The following is a 20631-nucleotide window of genomic DNA, read 5'->3' as shown; positions in this document are numbered from 1 at the left end:
CTACGCCGAGAAAAATAATTCGAGTTTCAAGACAATCGGTTGGTGGAAAAACGTCGTAAATTTACCAAGTGAACAAAAAGTTATCGAAATGTCTCGTTTATGTGCAGTTCTTCAAACGCTTCTCATGGCAGCATTAATGCTGTCTGATTTAACGTGCTTTATGTCCGCTGAAATAACCTGTGTCAATGAAATGGTTAGAAACTGGAGAACTGTTGTGTGCACGACCAACATGCCAAAGGAATATAATATGTTTAAAGCAGAGAGCCTTCTTGGATTATCTGATTTAGAATCCGTTGATGTACTTAACGCCTCATACTGCAAGGTGTATAGGCGCCTTTGAAACTCTGACCTCCCTTAGTGTTTTGGATCTTTCAAAAAATTATCTTCGAGTTTTCTCATTTTCAAATCTTCCCGCGTCGATATTGGTTTTAAATTTATCTTCAAACTTGCTAATATCAATTAAGGGAACATTAAAAACAAAAACGAATTATACGCTGTCGATATTTTTACACAACAACGTTTTTGAATATATTGATAAGTCTGAAATAAATTTTAAAGAATATTTCAATAATATAACACTTAAACGTTTATATCTGTCCGAAAATATTCTCGTGAGATTGAATGGTTGGCCTAGCTCTCGGAAAGTGTTTGTATCCGGTACAAATCTCTATTTATCAAATGAGATCGGTGCATCTTTGGACCGAACATGCGAAGTGTGTGCTGATACTGAAGAATTGGATATTTCGGAATGTAATCTTGGATTCATTTCTAATACCGCTTTTTCGTGCGCCAGTCGTCTAAAACAAATAAATCTGTCAAACAATAAACTATCACAATTTTCAGAAAAGTTCTTCCATTCACATACTTTTTTGGAAACAATTGTTGCAAGAAATAATCATTTGGAGTCATTAACAGCGAACATTTTCTCCCAGAACATATACTTACGCAACCTAGATCTTTCAAACAATCGATTGTCGGCTGTATCTGCCAATTTATTCTCCAATAACGTAAACTTAACAGTGATAGATCTTGGTAGCAATCAACTGTCGGTGTTACCTGCCAACACATTCTCCAGTAATGTGCACTTACGTTTCTTAAGTCTCTCAAAAAATCGACTGTTAGCTTTACATGCCAACACATTCTCCACTAATATACGTTTACATTTCTTATATCTTACGCAAAATCGACTGTCGGGTTTATTTGCCGAAACGTTTTCCGCACAAACTCAGTTGGAGAGTTTATCTTTAGCGAACAATTCTATTCCGGGATTGCAAAGTACCATCTTTTCTGGAATGACAATGTTAACAAAGCTATACCTTTCCAATAACCACCTGGAACATCTTCATTATTCTATATTCCCGCAATCATTGCAGCTTTTGGATTTGTCTTACAACCGTTTGAACACTATCGTCCTCAGTCCATTGCCTTTAATTGAACACCTCGATTTGTCTTTCAACATTTTTGAGAGCATTTCATCTGACATATTCCGCTTTCCAAGTCTAACCAGACTTTATTTACAATGCAATTCTCTAAGCTCATTGCCACCTGACACGTTCGTTGCAAATCTTACCAAGTTAAATATGGATCTCAGAGGAAATCCGTGGACTTGCGGATGCTTCCGGGAGATGTCCAACGAAGTAGAAGCTTCCGGTGCCAACTACGTTCGAGAGCACTTTACTGACGGAAGAACTCCGGTTTGTATAGTGACAGATGAATTGATATGTGATAGGTCGCCTCTTCCTTTCGTCATATTTCGACGTTGGCATCAGCTACTAAACCGAACTATTTGCGGGAGTGGCAGATAGGCAACAATATACCAGTGGTGCAGTGCGTAATGCGCTGGCCTTTCATCCGGTAGCTCCGGGTTCGACCCGGTGAGGACACAATATATTTATGTGATTTTCTCAAAGCCCGGGTGTTTATGATTGTTTCACTTCTATTACTAAATACACTACTGTCATTGGGTATCTAGGCCTGTTAATGAGTATATTTATATATTAAACCCTAAAATTCTTGCTATTCTGCACCTGTTTGACGTTTCCAACTATCTAAAAAATTGAAAGCATCAATTATTATTGTTTCTTTTCTCAAGAGATTCAACTAGGCCGCGCTGGGTGGTTGCCACCCGAATTCCAGCTCAAAATTTCCGCCCCAAGCCCCAAACAAAAAAAAATAAAATATAGTACTTATAGCAAAAATTATGACATAGTTTACCAAATAAATATAATATAGGTACCTAGTTAAATTCGTCAGAAATTAAAATCAATAAAAATACCATGGTTTTTTTTTTCAAAATGAACCTCCGAGCTCCAAACCAATTTCAGTGTGTGGGCTAGAAAGTCTTTGGGTGTCGTCTATTTATTGAGGATTATTTTTGGTCTTTTTGTAAGAAGCCTTTTCATACATAATCAATGAAAAATGTTAATAAAAAACCCGATATCCGTTACTCCAAAAAGCGGACATCGTGTGATTGAAAAATCATAAATGGCGTTTCCCGGAGTGCTATTTTTGGACATGCGCACTGGCATTTAGATAGAGATCTAACTCATAAGTATAGCTGCCATTTAAAAATCAAATCGTTGCTGACCTCTGAACTACGCTACGCGATAATTATTACTTAAATATAATAATAAAATGCAGTGTTTTGCGGAGTGTCTATCCATGGAGTATTTCTTATCACAAGAAATGATTACATAATATGAATAAAAATAATTCCAGTTTCAAGACAATCGGTTGGTCGAAGAACACGTCTAAATTACCTTTAACAAGTGAACAGAGAGTTATTGAAATGTCTTGTTTTTGTATAGTTTTTCAAGCGTTTCTTATAACGGCACTAATTCTGCCTGACCTCTCAGCTGAAATCACGTGTGTGCGTGATAAAGGTTACACCTGGACAAGTACAGCACTGGTGTGCAAGACCAACATAAAGGAGGGGTATAATACGTTTACAACGGAGAACCTTCTCGACATATCAAATTTAGAATCTATAACAAGTCTCACTGCCTCCAACTGCAGGCTGCATGGTATCGAAGAAGATGCATTTTCACCTCTAACGTCCATTACGAGTTTGGATCTTTCCGGAAACAATCTCCGTTATTTTTCTTTTTCAAATATTTCCACATTGATAAATCGTTTAGATTTATCTAACAATATGTTGACATCGTTTAGGGGGGTTTATCAAGGAAATACGGACTACCCTTTGACGTTATATTTACAAAACAACTTTTTGAATTTAAATGAAAAGTCTGGAACAAATTTAAAACAACATTTCAATGGCACAAAATTTCAATTAATATATTTGAATGTCAATATGGCCGTCAGGCTCAATAGTTTGCCTTGCGCCCGGAGTTTCTCAGTAATAAGTACAAATCTGTATATGCCCAACGAGTCCAGTGCAGCTTCGGACCTCACATGTGAAGTGTGTCCCGACACTGCGTCATTATATATTTTGAATAACAATTTGAGATATATTTCGAAAGCTGCTTTTTCCTGCGCAACTAATCTACGTGAAATAAATTTGTCACATAATAAATTAACACATTTTTCAGAAGACTTCTTCCATTCAAATATTGTTTTGGAGGAAATTTATGCAGGCCATAATTATTTGGACACATTAGCAGTGAACACTTTCTCCAATAACATAAAATTAAAATGCATTAGTCTTCCATATAATCGACTGACAAGTTTACCTGGCGATTCTTTCTTCAATAACAAAATCTTAAATGAACTATTTCTTTCAAACAATCTATTGTCAGCTTTATCTGACAACACTTTCTCAAAAAACATAGAGTTAACGTATATAAATCTTTCAAATAATCGCATATCGGCTTTATCTGTCAGTATTTTCTCCAAAAATATAAAGTTAAATGATTTAGATCTTTCTCACAATTTATTGACGGTATTATCTGGAGACATCTCTTCACAAAGCCAATTGACATCTATGCAGTTAATAGACCTTTCTAGTAATCGCTTACCAGAACTCAATTCTTCTACTTTTCCGCAAGAACTACGTTCGTTGAATCTGGCTCACAACAGTTTGAACACTATCGCCTTTGGTCCATTGCCTTATATTGAAAGTCTCGATTTGTCTTTCAACCTCATCGAGACCGTTTCATCTGACATATTCCGTTATCCAAGTTTAACTACACTTTATTTACAATGCAATTATATTAACTCATTGCCGTCCGATACGTTCGCCGTAAATCTTTCCAAGTTAACTATGGATCTCAGGGGAAATCCGTGGACTTGCGGATGCTTCCGGGAGATGTCTAACGAGATAGAAGCTTCCGGTGCTAACTACGTTCGAGAGCACTTTACTGATGGAAGAACTCCTGTTTGTATAGATGCAGATGAATCGGTTTGTGATAGGTCGCCTCTTCCGTTCATCATACTTCGACGTTGGCATCAGCTACGAAACCAGACTATTTGCGGGAGTGGCAGATAGGTAACAATGTGCAATATTGAATACCTATAGTGCAGTGTTTCCCAAACTTTCGACATCTGTGTACCACTTCCATAATTTTCGTAACAGTGAGTACCCCTCGTCAAAAAAAAAAATAGCATATACTTTATTACAAATCAAAATATATTTATTTTTTCCATTTTTAGTACATAAACAAAATAATAATAAACGAAAAATAAAATTCAATCATAATAAAATATAAATTTAATAAAAGTTATATTTTAAATAACATTCATTATAACTAATGAGAAGGTTGAAATTGTTTATGTTGAGACAGATCATCATAATTTGGTTCCCTGGTTGTTAATTTTAATCTGTGATGCGGTTCCACATCCAAAAGCATATTGTTCCTTTTTTGTGACTTAATGTCTACAAATGCTGAAAAAGCAACTTCACATTGATACCAGATGAAGGTCTCCCACAGGAGACCACCTCAAGTGGCGGACCGAACCATCAACTTCCCCAGAACCCACAGCCTACTTCTGCACACTTGCATAATAACAGTCTATTTCCACTTTAATTTTGCACCACAGCCTACTTGTCAAAAGCATCACAGCCTACTTCTACCCGGAAAGTTGGAAGCACCGCAGCTTGCGTCCATCCTTCGCAACCCTCTGCCAACAGAAATTTTTCAATCTTTTAAATTCGTTCGCGTTCCCCGCCAAAATTCAGACATACACAGACGCGAAACTGCCGAAAACGGCCGCTCGAGATAGCGCCGCCACGAGACCCGACAGGAAAACAGAGAGGTCGCTACCCATAGACCGACACCAGAAAACCAAGCAGCTGCCATTACCGTTTTTTCCTTCTCATCCCGACGGCCGACTGCCGCCCCGAAAGGATGTCTCCGCAGCAAGTAGCGCAGACATTCGCTGAGTGACGCTGCGTAGGCCACACTTTTATTTGCGCGCCATTTTTTCCTTCTCGCCTCGGACGTCGAACCGCTAACATCTCCCTCGTCTAAAAAGTCAGAGACGACCTCCTGCGTGGGTACCAGAAAACCACACCGCCATTACCTCCAGCCAGCCACACCGCGTCTGCAGCCCGCCAAAACGCCATTACCTATGGCTCGAATACTAAAATACCCTGCAAATAAATAACTTTCAACATATAATAAACACCTGCTAAGCTACAACGTGCGTTTCTATTCCACCCCGCTTCTTGGCCTGTTAGTGATACGGCCTTCACCATTCTCTTAGACAAAGAAATGCCGGTGTCAATACCACATCGCAAGGATGGCAGGCGATATGGTGGGCCAGCCCTGTGATGAAGTGGAAATCTATAAGATGGGTGGATGAGTTTAGATTATTTTTCGGATTTTTGCCGAGAGAGATGGCAGTACAAGACCGGGAGGAGTGGCCTATCTTCAATCTGCATTAGACAAAGAATAATATTTTTCTTATACTCTCAGTAATCCGCCGCTCGATTATCGGACAACTACTATAATCCGCCGTTATCTTTACTAGTTGAAAACACAAAATCAAGCTCTATAATTTGCCGGTATTCGATTGTCAAATTCAGTAGTCCGCCACGTACAAGTATACAACGCAGATGAGACGGGTTTATTTTGGAAACTTCTCCTTCGTAACACGTACGTTCATCACGAAGAAAGTAATGTACCTGGGAGGAAAGTGCCCAAGGACCGCATCACAATTATGTTGTGCTCCAATGCTACCGGGACACACAAACTGAAGCTTTTAGTCATAGGGAAAGCCAAGAATTCTAAGCCATTCAAGAATTGCCTCACTGAACAACTGGTTGTGTCAAGTGATTTACTGTTTATTTATATTTAGTAATAAACTTAAGTTTATAAATATGTATAATTTAGTAAATACTTGATTTTGATTATAAATCAAACTGTAATTTGCTAGTACAAATTTCTCAAAAAAAAAACTATTTTTATGAAATACCTGTTTCAATTTTAACCATATTTTGTATGTATGCACTATAATCCGCCGCTTTCACTAATTGGACACTAGTCTGGTTTTTGGGGTGGCGGAATACTGAGAGAGTACTGTATAGAAAATAGACATAATTAATATGTAATAATGTTTAAATAAATTATTCAACATTGTCATGTTATTTTATAACATAACACACTAAGTCAAGGAAGTCTTTACGAGGGCAACACTACGCAAAAGTACGACCGGATCGCGCCTGCGCACGGGATAGTTTGTACGGAGTTCGTGACACTATTTCCGGCGCTATCGGAGCTAGCGGGCTTTTTACACGAAGGCGAAGCAGGAGTCGATCTCTCAGTCCTGATCGTTCGAAGGAAGCAGACGTCTTGGCCAGTTCCGCGCCTCGGACCCTGGGCACAGGGCTTTCGATTTCCTGACGTTTTGGAGACGTGGACGATGGCCATCTGAAGGACGTCCCCCCCACGCCAGGAGATCGGAGGAACTCCACGTTCCCCACACGTTTGAAGACGCACTCCTCGATTCCGTCCTGGAAGGAATCGAGGGCAGCGAAAAGGCTGGAGAGCCTTTTGTGTAATCGGTATTTATTGTCATTTTATGTTACGGTCCACCGACCGAATTAGCTTTTGGGTTTTTGTTCTAATTTATCTAAATATTGTATCGCTTTAGGTGCTCGTGATTCACTTAAGTAATTATACATTTTTATACACTGTAGCCCGCAAGTTATCTTATTTATTAATATACAATTGTTGCAATTTCTCTACTTGCTTTTCATTTAATTATCCTTCACTATTGTCTCTATGCATCATCATAGAGTGGCGCTCAAATCCGAGATATTTATATTTATTCCATATTCATTATGCCTTTTATTAATCTAGGAACCTACACGAATGAGTATAGTAACCGGACAGGTAACTGAGGTCTTAGAGGTAATAAGTCAAACCACCCACGACCCTGCATCCCATTTCCCCGAGTCTCATGCTTATTCCTATATCCCCAAACCTATCCCTATCCTATATCCCGTTCCTGATCCCATCCTTCCTTAACCCCCATTAAATCCTTTTCCATGCCATTGGCACCCAACAAGCATCGTGTTTCTTTTTGAATATTTCTTTTCCAAAACACGATGACTTACCTCCCAAAGACTACAGTTATTTGTTTCGGATTGTGAACTCGTTCGTTATTTTGTCCTAATATTCTAAATTTTATTTGTTCCGTTAATAAAACTTTAAATTTTGCTAATCACGATTTCATACAATAATTGTTACCGTAACGGTATTTTGTTTTCAGAGTCATTAGTTCTAATTACACTGATTTTTGCCGGCTCACTTTTGGAATTTTTTGGTTTACCGTCGTGGAGTTGCAAACGAATCCGTATCGGGCGTGATTTTAGACGCACTTTGATAATTATTCTATTTCTTATAACTTGTAAATTAATTAATGACAAATTAAAACGTATTATTTGCGTTATATTTTTCTTAAATTTTTCTGGTTCGGTGGTCGTAACTATGTGTGTTATATTTTTCATATATTTATATAGTCTTTTATTGACTTACGCGGTACTTGCAAGAGACGTCGGACTAGTCTATGCGGTATGCGCAGAATGGCGATCTAAATGATAGAGATCAATACGTCAATTTTATCATTGTCCTTGTGGAATTTATTTAATTTTGTGTTGTAAGTTACAATTATTCCTTCGCAAATTAATATTAAGAGTGTTATATATGGTTTACACCTAATTTTGAAATACAATTTGCACATTTATCATCAATACATACTTCTTCTATAATTTATGTGATACCCACATTATTGGTATGGAAATGTCAATATTTGGGCATCGGAATTTGTGTTAACCATTGATTGTTTCAGCAAAAAGTTTGTTTAATGTTTAGTATGGTGCTATAAGTGATTTAATAAAGTTCCAAAGGAGAAGGAAGGATGTTAAACTAGGACGATATCGACATGAACATTTATATACCTACTGGATGACATGAATTATTAACCTCAAATTTGATAGAACCATTGGATTGAAACATACTATGTGGATGTAACATCAAATCAATTGGACAGCTGGATGAACCTTATTATGGAATGGAGTTTACAAAAGGTCCTTTCGTTCCATTTCTATATTGTGAATAATTAATAATTTCTATACCTCGAATAAAATCATTATCGGGTCTTTCATTTTAGTCGGCAGTCGCGCTGTCATCGATTATTTGAGTGATTTATTTTCATTCTTGTTAAAATTTGACACTAAATTATTCTGAATTCATTTCTTCTTAATTATTAACTTTCTATTCATTTTATTTTGCTATTACAATTAATTATTTGCGTCGGTAGAATACATTTATTTCGGATAATATGTTTTTACATTGTTTTTTCTTACTTGTTTGACAGTTCGATATTAGTTTTTTCAAATCTGTTCTTTTTATAATGTAGACAATTGAAATTATTAATTTCGCGTCCATTATTGATAAAATTGAAATAACCTTTCGTTCATTGAAATAAATTTAGTCATTTTTAATTCCTATTCAATTATTCATATTCCAAATTGATTTCTGGGTAAAACTTTAAACGTCAAGCGCGCTTACATTTGCAGTCGATAGATGACACCTTCGTAGAATTTATTTGAAATATTTAATTTCAAGATTCTGTTCTTTCGTAAGAATGATTATTTATTATACATAAATAATTATTTTTACAGGTGAATATTTTTAATAAAATTTTCCTTCTTAATTCCTATATAAAAACTTCCGTCTACATATTTTTTTGAATCAATTTAATTTTTTCTCTCCTGTCAATCCTTTCTAATTTAAAGACATATTTTTTTTAAAGCTTTTTGATTTCATTCTAGATGCTTTCACTCAACTATATGCAACTTTCCGTCCTCTCCTAATTTTTTTAAAAGCATATAAGCTAACATTAATTAATATTTTTAAATTCTTTTTTTCTCTTTTCAAATCCTAGCATCCGCTATTTATTATTCATAAACATTCAATTTACTTTCACTAAAATTATTAATTACATTCTTTTTGATTTTGCAATTTTTTTATATAAATAAATAATTATTATTTAAAACTTCTTTATATGCATTTAGAGTACATTTTAATTTTGAATATTCTCTTTCAATGAGATTTAAAAATTTTCTTTGAGTATTAAAATATTTTTCTTTCAAATACAATCTGGAATTTGATATTTAACTACATTTCCATTTGAAATAACTAAATTATTTTTTCTTTCAATTTAACTTGAATTTAATAATTGATTATTTTTTTTTTTTTTGCTTGTTTAGCATGCTTATTTCACTGGGCAATATTTTACAATGCTGATATTTAATTTATTATCAACTATGTTTGAAACCTTTAGGAGTTATCAAACCTTCATTCATTATGACACACACTCTGTCAAATATTTTTTCTTTTATTATTATGGAAAGGTGTGTTTCCGTGCTAATGACACTCAACCAATTATTTTGAATTTTGTCAGGGCCGCATTTTAATAATGCCTATTTATTAATATTCAATTTTGTCGTGAAGGAATTTTGTACTGTTTTGTCTTTTGTCTATTACACACCTCAGATATTTATAAATTATAATTATTATTTTTGCTCTTTTACAAGCTTCTTTTTTGGATTGATTTTCTTTTTATCGAATTAATTATCGCAAATTTTATACATATATTATGTCATTGAGTAATATTTTCTATTATAAAATTCTATATTTCTTTATTTCAATTTCTTTGTGAATTTTTACTCACCTATGGTAAACTATTTCAGTTACTGACTTCTTTCCTGCACATGGCAATACACCCTTGTTCCGGTGAACGTCCATCGCAAAGGTGGTGGTTGCAGACCTTTCGGGAAGGAGGCCTACTCAACTCATACCACACAAACAGCATCTGGACCAACTTTTGGTAAACAAGCATAGTTCTAAATACTACCATAGTGCCAGGATGAGAGTTATGGTGTTCCCGGAAGACGCAACCGCTGTCTTAGCGTTTCGAAGGGCCTGTCAGTTTAGCTACCTAGTGATAAAATACCTATATTTAAAATTACCTACAATTGTCTAATTAAGTACATCGCGCTGGTGATCGTGTGATCTTTATTTATACCAGTTGCCTTTGTACTTGTTTTTGCGTGACGGTTTTGTTTGCTATTTTTCATATTTTTTTTTTATTGATTGTAGTGATTGGTTATACTTGTTCTGTTCAATGTATCTTTGTCGGTACAGGTTGCGGGGAGATTTTATTATTATTTGTTGGCTGCTAGCTCCTTGGAAGTCGTGGGAACTGAAGGTGTCTCACTACTGTCCGGTGTGTTTTAGTGATCCGGGGTGCCGAAGATGTTCCTCGGACGCGTCTGATTTTTTTTCTCTAGCAGTCAACCCTCTTGGTATTTGGGTTGAACTATCGGTGCTGAAGACGGTCCCGTTAGTCCCCTCTCTTTTTGGCGTTGGAATCTGCCGCTGATTGTGTGGATTCCACCGCACTCTGATGTTTATGGTGGTGAGTTGGCAGGCGTGATGCAAATAATAGAAGCGATCGTCTGTCAACACTGATGATGTTGTGCAGCGGCCTGGACTGTATGAAGGAAATCAACCTACTTATCAAAATTCCTTGAGGGAAGAAAGTGGACGTTATTATACGATCTCTTTAGCCTTTCATTTTTTATTTTTGCAGCCCCAACTTGAATGTCGGACCAGTTGCGAACCATGTTGTTCTTTAATTACATTTAGCTTCCGATGTGATCATGGGTTCTTTGCCTTTGTTCGCTTTCTTGTGGTGCTCCGTAGAATTGTTTTGTTTTTTTCTGTATCTGGGAGGTCCGTTTCTGATGGGTTCCGGACTCAGAGTTCGCAAAGCCTGGGGCTGGAACATTTGCAACCGGAAAGGAACGTACGTCACCGGAGGTCTCTTGCTTTGCGGGGTTTAGCGGATTCTAGCATTTAGGGTGTGGTTAGGTTAGTTCATCATCCTAGGGTAGTCTCGAAGTACGAACCTTGTTTGTTGGGGTTTGCGACGTCTCGCAAAGCAATTGTAGATCTTAAATTAGTATACTAAAGTCGTCGATTAATATTTAATGAATTAATTTATTTAATTAATTTTTACATTTTGTACTAGGAATTTCTTTCTAGCTTAGTTTTCTCCTTGTTCGCGTCATTTTATTTGTTGGAGCGCTGCTTGGAATCCGGACCGTGGCTTGGAATTCCATCACACGTCATTTGTTCTTTCAGGCTTAACAGAGAATCCACATCACAGCTGTTGGTTGTTAGCCACACTGTTATTTTTATTCAGATTAGACATCTGAAAGTAGTATATTTTAGTAATGCTCTTTTTAAATATTCGGACGGTGCTTGACGCACAGTATTTATTACTTTCCGACAGATACGCCCTCACGCAAAAGCAAACTGGCACTCATTGTTTATTAATTAATATGTTATTTGTTCGAACCAAGTTGGTGAATTTATTGTATTTATTATTATTTTTTATTATGTATACTTGCCAAAAACCACGGCATATACGATTGAGAATTTATATTTTTTGCTTTGTGCACTTTATAACTTTTGCCAACTATTAAAGGTTCATCTTTTTTTCAATAACTTAATATCATTTGAAATCAATTTACTAAATCATTCATTGATCTATTATTATTTTCAACTTAATTACTCAATGCTTATATTATTACTCAAATTATGGAAGCAATTTTAATTTCTATTAATTACTTTATTATATTATACTATCTCTGCAACTTTACCAATTTAATGAATTGAATTAAATTTCTTGAACCAAAATATTAATTCATTTATATACAATATATTAATTTATTATACCATTTCATATATTATTATTATCTGAGGTGCATTTATGTAAATTTTTTGGCTATTATTTCAATTTTTTATACTGATATCAAATCTTTTCAAACTAATAATTATTATACAACTCTTCCTATCTTTTTGGAAGCTTTATCTAAATCAATTTTTATATATTCTAAATATTGCAGTTTTACACTGCTGGGTTGAATCCCCACTATTTGTTTTGATGTGAATTATCTGTGATAAATTATAATATTTTATATATTTCTATATACACGAGCTTAGGTGTTTTTATATTTATTAGATCTTTTTCAAAATTTATAAATTATTGGTGGACCGGTTAGGTAGGGTAAATCTACGAGACCTCTCCCAGCTCTTCACTCTTCAGCAAATAATCTTCTTCGTTTTTTGGATTCTTCATAAGCCTCTCCCTCTGTCACCAAATAACAGAGTGGAAATTTCATCTATATGTCTCCTTCGCTTCGCCTGTAGCCGCGCTATCTCTAAGCATGCCGTCCATGATGCCCAACCCCTGGGAGGATTGATGCTATCAGAAGACCCCCCCCGAGAAGTTGACAGTCGAAGTCCTCGCTATGGCTTGTCCTTCTCTTACCGAGGTTGGAGGTAATGTCATGTTATTTTATAACATAACACACTAAGTCAAGGAAGTCTTTACGAGGGCAACACTACGCAAAAGTACGACCGGATCGCGCCTGCGCACGGGATAGTTTGTACGGAGTTCGTGACACTATTTCCGGCGCTATCGGAGCTAGCGGGCTTTTTACACGAAGGCGAAGCAGGAGTCGATCTCTCAGTCCTGATCGTTCGAAGGAAGCAGACGTCTTGGCCAGTTCCGCGCCTCGGACCCTGGGCACAGGGCTTTCGATTTCCTGACGTTTTGGAGACGTGGACGATGGCCATCTGAAGGACGTCCCCCCCACGCCAGGAGATCGGAGGAACTCCACGTTCCCCACACGTTTGAAGACGCACTCCTCGATTCCGTCCTGGAAGGAATCGAGGGCAGCGAAAAGGCTGGAGAGCCTTTTGTGTAATCGGTATTTATTGTCATTTTATGTTACGGTCCACCGACCGAATTAGCTTTTGGGTTTTTGTTCTAATTTATCTAAATATTGTATCGCTTTAGGTGCTCGTGATTCACTTAAGTAATTATACATTTTTATACACTGTAGCCCGCAAGTTATCTTATTTATTAATATACAATTGTTGCAATTTCTCTACTTGCTTTTCATTTAATTATCCTTCACTATTGTCTCTATGCATCATCATAGAGTGGCGCTCAAATCCGAGATATTTATATTTATTCCATATTCATTATGCCTTTTATTAATCTAGGAACCTACACGAATGAGTATAGTAACCGGACAGGTAACTGAGGTCTTAGAGGTAATAAGTCAAACCACCCACGACCCTGCATCCCATTTCCCCGAGTCTCATGCTTATTCCTATATCCCCAAACCTATCCCTATCCTATATCCCGTTCCTGATCCCATCCTTCCTTAACCCCCATTAAATCCTTTTACATGACAACATCTACATTTTTATATACGTGTTTTATTTATACTGAAATGCCAAAAGAATCTCTCCTTCATCTACTTACCTATTTTATATTTTAGTTTTATTTTCCGGTGAAATATTTTAAGCCCCTGATAGGTTTGTAGGCCCTTGGCATTGCCTTATGGTTAAGGCGGGCCTGCCGAGTAGAGTGAAATGATCTAGCGGAGGCTTTCAACCAGCAGTGAAACGGCTGACAATTATATTATTCACTATTTAGAACAGTATTGTTACCAGTGGCGGCCGGTGACAAGAATATGAGGGAGTGCAAAAAAGACTCACCTATTTATGCAAGAAGTCCATCCTCCGATCCTTGGATTTTGAAAACACGTCAATAACACGAATATTAAAGTCTGGTATTGACGATATCAATTGTTTTTCTATACTAAGCATCGCAAGAGCATTTAGCCTGCCTTGAGACATGGTATTTCTCAAAAATGACTTAACCCTCTTTAAAGTTGAGAAACAACGCTCACTTTCCACTGAAGTCATCGGAATTGTACAAATTATTTTTAATAGGGTAACACTTTCACTAAATACTTCCAGTAAATTATTATTAGTGAAAAGTTGAAGTATCGACAATGCTCCATCAGTAACGTAGAAATCTTCTCTACTGTATAAGACTATTAGTTCATTTTTAAGTTTAAATTTGTCAATAATGTCGTATAATGTGGTTACCGTATTAAAATCTGTAGTTGGAAAATTTGTATGATAATCCCGGAACTTTTCACTAAAAAACAATTTGGCTATTACTAAATGACCTTTATATTCGAAACGATCTTTCGCTTGGTTCACTATAATGTCGCATACTTCATTGCATATTACAGAATGAGGTAAATCATTGGGACGACGTTTTTTCGATGGTTGAATTTGTGACATATGATTATTTTGACGAATACATTGTATAGCACGCGTAAAGTGTTCAATGTCCATATTTATCTCCAACACGTCCTTTGACCTCGATTGAAGTTGTTTAAAAAGTATATCACAGTTTGGCATAATTTTGGCAAAGAAATCTAACCAATAGTTAAAATTGTCTTCGTTTAAATACCGTAACAACATTCCAGCTTGATTAATGGTATCGGCATCTAAATTTTCAGATTCTAAAATGTGTTCCATGCACTCTTTTAACTGATCGCGATAAGTATGCACAACAGTAACTGTTCTTATATTGAAATTCCACCTCGTTGTTGGTGCTGCTGGTATTTTTCTATGAACTATTTCTTTCAAGATATCAGTTCGCTTCGCAGACCTCGAAAAAAAAATTGGAAACGCTCGTAAATTACCAAAAAAGTTTCGGACTATGGTGTTAGCTGAAACACTTCTTTCCATTATCAAATTCAATTGGTGTGCATAACAATGTATGAAGTGTGCGTGTGGATACGAAGCTTTTATCAAAGCCTGTACACCACCTAATCGGCCACTCATCACGGATGCGCCGTCATAACTCTGGCCAATTAGTTGTGCTTGTTTAATGTCGAGAACTTCTAGTTCTTTCAAAATTTCAGATGCAATACCTGCCGCAGTGTGGTTTTTCGGCGTCATAAATTTCCAGAATCGTTCATGTATCTGTCCGCGTAGTTCATACCTTATGACCAAAACAAGTTGTTCTGTAGTAGATATGTCCGTTGTTTCATCTGCTTGTATAGCTACAAACTTGCTTTGTGATATTTCATTTTTAATTTCGTTACGGCACACCTCTAGAATCGAATCTAAAATGTCATTTTGAATCGTTTTTGACGTACCCTTAAAAACACTATTGCTCTCCAAATGCTGTTTCATGGCTATGTCAATTTCCGAGACAAAGTCAATAAGCCCTCGGTAAACACCTGGATTATTTGAATCTGCAGATTCATCATGTCCTCTAAGAGCTAATTCAAATGCACCACAGAACTTCACACAGTCAATCAATCTGGATAAAATATAACGATTTTTGTCAACACGTTCGTTAAATTGTTTCACAGATAAACGGTACCCTGCATCCAATTGTGAACGTATATCTATTTCTCCCAAGACTGCAAGTTGCATTTCATTTAAAATATGTTTTTCTGAACCACTGTGTTTTTTGATTTTTACTGACAGGTGGACCAAGTCTTGAATCCCATGGACCGTCCAGTTAACATCTCCGCCGAACAACAGACACGGAAAACAAAATAGGGTATTAAGAATATTACATCCGCAAAGCCATTGTGTTTTTGAGTACATTTGCACATTAAATTTCCGATTAACAATCTTCGATTTCACTGTACACTTTTGAATTAAATTTATACATGGCAAAGGACGGCCTGCCACTTTAATATCAATTCGTTTGGAAAAATCGTGACGATTGTCCTTAATATATGCAACTGAATACACGGTACTCATTGTAAATACTATTAAATCTATATTATAAACCCAACTGTCAAACAATCAACCCATAGACTATATCAACCAAACTAACAGTCGTGAATATGATTATATTTTTGACACAATATGCATCGACATGAAGTTCGTCATTTCATTATAATAATTAGGCTTCCAACTGTACCTCGACGCGTCGCCTGAGTTATATGTAGGAATATTCATATTGGTTTGTGAGGTTTGTGTATAAAGTCCAAATGACTAGCTTATGTGTGTGTGCTTTCGGCCGGTGCACTGTACTTGAAATGAAAAGAATATGAAAAACATCGTTTCCAACGAAGACTCATGTAGTCTTATAGAACTTTGGTGATTTTGATTCTACAAGCTTCATTTCTTTTGTCGCTGTGGTTGTCCGCTATAAATGTATGCGTGAAAAATGTACGTAAATTCAAGGAACACTTCGAATAATGCTCCTGCATCGATGGAATTATTACGTGTGTATTGGTCGCGTCTCATCGACATTGTTTTTTTGACATTTGTGTGTATGGGTGGCTGAGGCGAAGTGTTGAAACGCTTGCGTCACCATTGTTCGAAAACGCGCGGAATTTAAAATGAGTGATTTCGCATAAGTTTTCGATATCGCATTTTTCTGAATACATGGGGGTTTTATATTACCTATATATTTTTATTTAATCTATGACGGGAGTGCACTGCACACTTTGCTCCTTTACTAGAGCCGTCCCTGATTGTTACCCGAATCATTATTATAATATGGAGGAAAGTAAAATAAAAAGCAATACCGGAGTTCTAAACAACATTATTATTAAAAATATTATAACATTTGAAAAACTTACATATAAGATTTACATAAATATTACAATTCATTATTTAAACGTTGCTATAGTTAAAAACTCGATAGAGGCTAAGGTAAACACACACATTACAATATTTCAATCAGATCTCGTTATGCATTTATGGATCAAACACTTTCGCAGATATGATGATTTTATTACGCAACTAATCTAAAGATGTTGAAAAAAACCTTCACTACATAGACGGAGCCCAAGTAATGTATTATGTAAGTGAATGGTATATGATTAAATTAGCTGCAAGTCATTTGCATTAAAGATTCATCCATCTGTAGCAAGCTTCACACTATTATCACTCTATACTATCAAAAACCACAAGCATTTCAACACAAATTGTTTTATTAATACATAATATTATGTAAGGTACATTCACATTTCACCAGAAGTAAAGTTTATATTTAAATGAGCAATCACAAAAAATTATTAGTGTTGATCAGTCTCTCTGATAACATCACATGCCAGGTCAAAACCAAGATACATTGGTTCAAACGTTGTATACGAACTGTTTCCTAACATTATATTCTGATACAACTTTCTCATGTATTTTTTGTTTTCTGATGCGGATGGAAAATAGTTCATATACAGATGTTCTTGGTCTGGACTAGCCATTGGTGTTGCCAACTGGGAGGGTAATAACTGTCTTCAATAAAATTGTAGATTTTATATTATAAATTCTCAATACTTCTTTGTACTATTAATTACATAATTTTCCATCAATTGTGGTTTAATGATGTCACTTGTTTTACTTTGTACGTTTCTGTCATTCTGTATTGAATGTGTAAAACTTATAATTTGTAACGCTTGGTCATTAAAACAATATTTTTAATATGTCCCTTGATCTATAATCGCATATCGTGGTCCGATTTACACAGCTGTAATGTTGCCGTCTTAATAAAAACAAAAACATAGTATGTAATATAATTTAATTCAACATAGCAAACATTAAAATCACTCATATATTGATGACTATAGGGCCGGAACTGCAAGTTTCTATATTAGGAGAAATCGTCATTTGACGGTAAAACGTGAATTAAAAAAAATTATGATTTTTTATCGAATGGCTATTAATTGCAATCGTTTAAGAAAACGACCACGCCCCATTCAGATTAATTTCAATTATTAGGTATACCACGCATTGCAGATGTGGCCTTATAGTTGTAAATTGTTCCATAATACATATAAATTCATATGGCGCTAACTGTTTATTTTACCCACATGGAAGTGATCTAGAGATCAGGTTATATAGCCGTCAAAAGACTGATGAAAAGAAATGATGAGAAGAAAGAATGATGAAGATGGCCTTACATTTACCAGTGTGTGATATCATTGTTTCAAAAGTAAAACACACTACCTACAATATTAAAGATGTCAAAAAAACCTTCTATAGAAATGAACAAAAAGAACTCTAGTCTACCGATTAATTTAGCCGCAATTATTGACTTCGAATTAAAGGTTCATTTGAAGAGAACTTCACACTTCTACTATGACATTGCACTATAATTTCAGATTCACCCAATTAGATAACAAAATACATGAATCTATGTGCAGATTTTGCCAAAACAATCCTTGAATACCAGGATTGGAGAGAGTAGGTATAATCAAATTCGACTTCAATTTGATATGTCATGCATATAACATATTGCCATATCATTTGATCATACAATTTAGCTGCAAATATCTGTGGAAAGACATATCCTCATTAACTTTGTATATCTAAAAGCAACATATTGTCCATTATTTTTAAACTGAATAATCACGTAAAACGCCGGAAAATGGGACATAGGTAATGTAAACAAAACAACAGGCTTTAAACAGTACAACAAAAAATGATTGTCTTGCGGTACCTATATGCACTGTTATTTGTGACTAGAATGATGTACTCATCAATATTTTTTGTAAAACTAAAGATAATAATAGAACTATATTACTTCATGATGTCACTTAGCGAGTTTTACGTTTGAAACAACGATAGTATGTATTAAGAACACACTAATATTGTACGATATAATATAAATCACAAAATTGTATTTTTTTTGTTGTCTGTCAACGATTAGAAAAAATAAGAGGTTTAACAACAGAAACAGTCACCATGGTTACTATTGTATTAACTTTATAATCACGTGGATCATGTCCAGTTCAGACAACGATATATTTGCTTTTCTTAAGTGATGAACGTTGTGTACAAATGTTCGAAAGTTGTTTCGAAACTGTTTCTAAGTGTTCTGATACAAATCGCGAGTGCAGAACTACAAGGTTCTATGTGTTTATTTTTGGAGAAACAAAAGTAAGAACGAGGCAGCTTATAATACTACTTCATTTAAGGTTTGTTTTGTCAAAATTAAACACTTAGAACCTGTAGTATTAGGCTCACGAAATGTCCATGTATTTTTGTATTCCGATGTGAATGAAGAACTTTATTCATGTACCAGATAGCCTGGACTAGACTAGATTATAAATGTAAAATGAGAATGACAGGTTGCCATCTTTTGCCAAGTGATTTTTTGTATCACACTTTTCCCCTCTGATCCATTGATATGCAAGTCATACAAGAGACGTATTCCACGTGGAAATCTTGCTGACCTCTGCTTTACAGTACGCTATCATGATGGCCTAGTTTGGCAGTCATGGTTTTTAATTTAGCTTAGTATCGTTCTAAGTCGTCTGACTTGCGTAACAACGGTACCCCATTATAGCTGGACAAATCAATACATTGAAAAATGTTTGCATTGAGAAATATAATACATAGTAATAATCACTCGTGTGGTTTTGATTTTAAAAAGTCGATATCCTCGAATTTTCTTTAATCGTTAATGCGGATCGACAGTATTAATTATTATTGTATATTTTCACACAAACACATACAACACTTCATGTGAAATAATGTATTACAAATTTAGACTAGTTTAAGACACAAAAAAATCAAATTAACTTTCTAATACAACATTATATTATGGCAATTCATTCAACAGAAATTCTCACATATTCACTTAAAAAATAATTTAATATGTTTTAATATTCATGTATCACTCAATGCATTGAAAGAATAAGGCTGCCTCTACATTAAATAAAACATAATCATGGCAACACCAAATAATTATTTTTCATCATTTATTGTTTATGGTATATTAATAATTGGACGGTGGTATGCATTTATAAACCAAACAACATTTTAACAACGAAAGTAGCACAATTACTTGTACAACATTTAAAGCCGCATTTAGACCAAGCGGGCGAATGTTTGTTCTTCCCCCACTCCAGGGAAATTCTTAACAAAATGCGTGAGAATTTAGCTGTAGTGGGGGAAGAACAAACATTCGTTCGCTTGGTCTAAATGCGGCTTAAGAATGTAACATTCTTGATAACTTAAATAGACACATTGGAATAGGGTCAGACACGATATTCCTATTAGAATAATCAAAAACCAAGTGGGATTTGAACCCATATCTATTGCATGCCAGGCGAGTGGATCACCCAAAATAAGCTGCCGACACAAGAACACAAGCTATGATATTTCACAACTCTTTAACGAAAGTGTTTTCAAATTCCATCAATAATGGTAGCCATAATTTGTAAAAACACTGTTAAAAAGATGCTGTCAGGATATCTCCAAATTGTAGTTTTGACGTAAATCACTTGCCTGGCGTGCGAATAACTAAAAA

General features: G+C 35.4%; 2 protein-coding genes across 2 annotated transcripts; both read left to right on the top strand.

Annotated features, from left to right (window-relative positions):
• Positions 1–6528, top strand: LOC147069087 (uncharacterized). Its single transcript, XM_085951123.1, has one exon. The coding sequence runs from the start codon at positions 2699–2701 to the stop codon at positions 4442–4444; it is 1746 nt and encodes a 581-aa protein (XP_085807249.1). The 5' UTR covers positions 1–2698; the 3' UTR covers positions 4445–6528.
• Positions 297–1805, top strand: LOC147069088 (uncharacterized). The gene has a single exon (XM_085951603.1). The coding sequence runs from the start codon at positions 297–299 to the stop codon at positions 1803–1805; it is 1509 nt and encodes a 502-aa protein (XP_085807729.1).
• Positions 6529–20631: the final 14103 nt, after the last annotated feature.

The sequence above is a fragment of the Rhyacophila brunnea genome, unplaced genomic scaffold (assembly GCF_057557595.1).
Source record: "Rhyacophila brunnea isolate RB1 unplaced genomic scaffold, BYU_Rbru_1.0 scaffold_24, whole genome shotgun sequence".
Classification (NCBI taxonomy): domain Eukaryota; kingdom Metazoa; phylum Arthropoda; class Insecta; order Trichoptera; family Rhyacophilidae; genus Rhyacophila; species Rhyacophila brunnea.
This window is presented reverse-complemented; position numbering and strand designations above follow the sequence as displayed.

Coding starts and splice junctions, on each gene's coding strand:
- LOC147069087 (XM_085951123.1), top strand. CDS start 2,699: ATGAATAAAAATAATTCCAGTTTCAAGACAATCGGTTGGTCGAAGAAC.
- LOC147069088 (XM_085951603.1), top strand. CDS start 297: ATGTACTTAACGCCTCATACTGCAAGGTGTATAGGCGCCTTTGAAACT.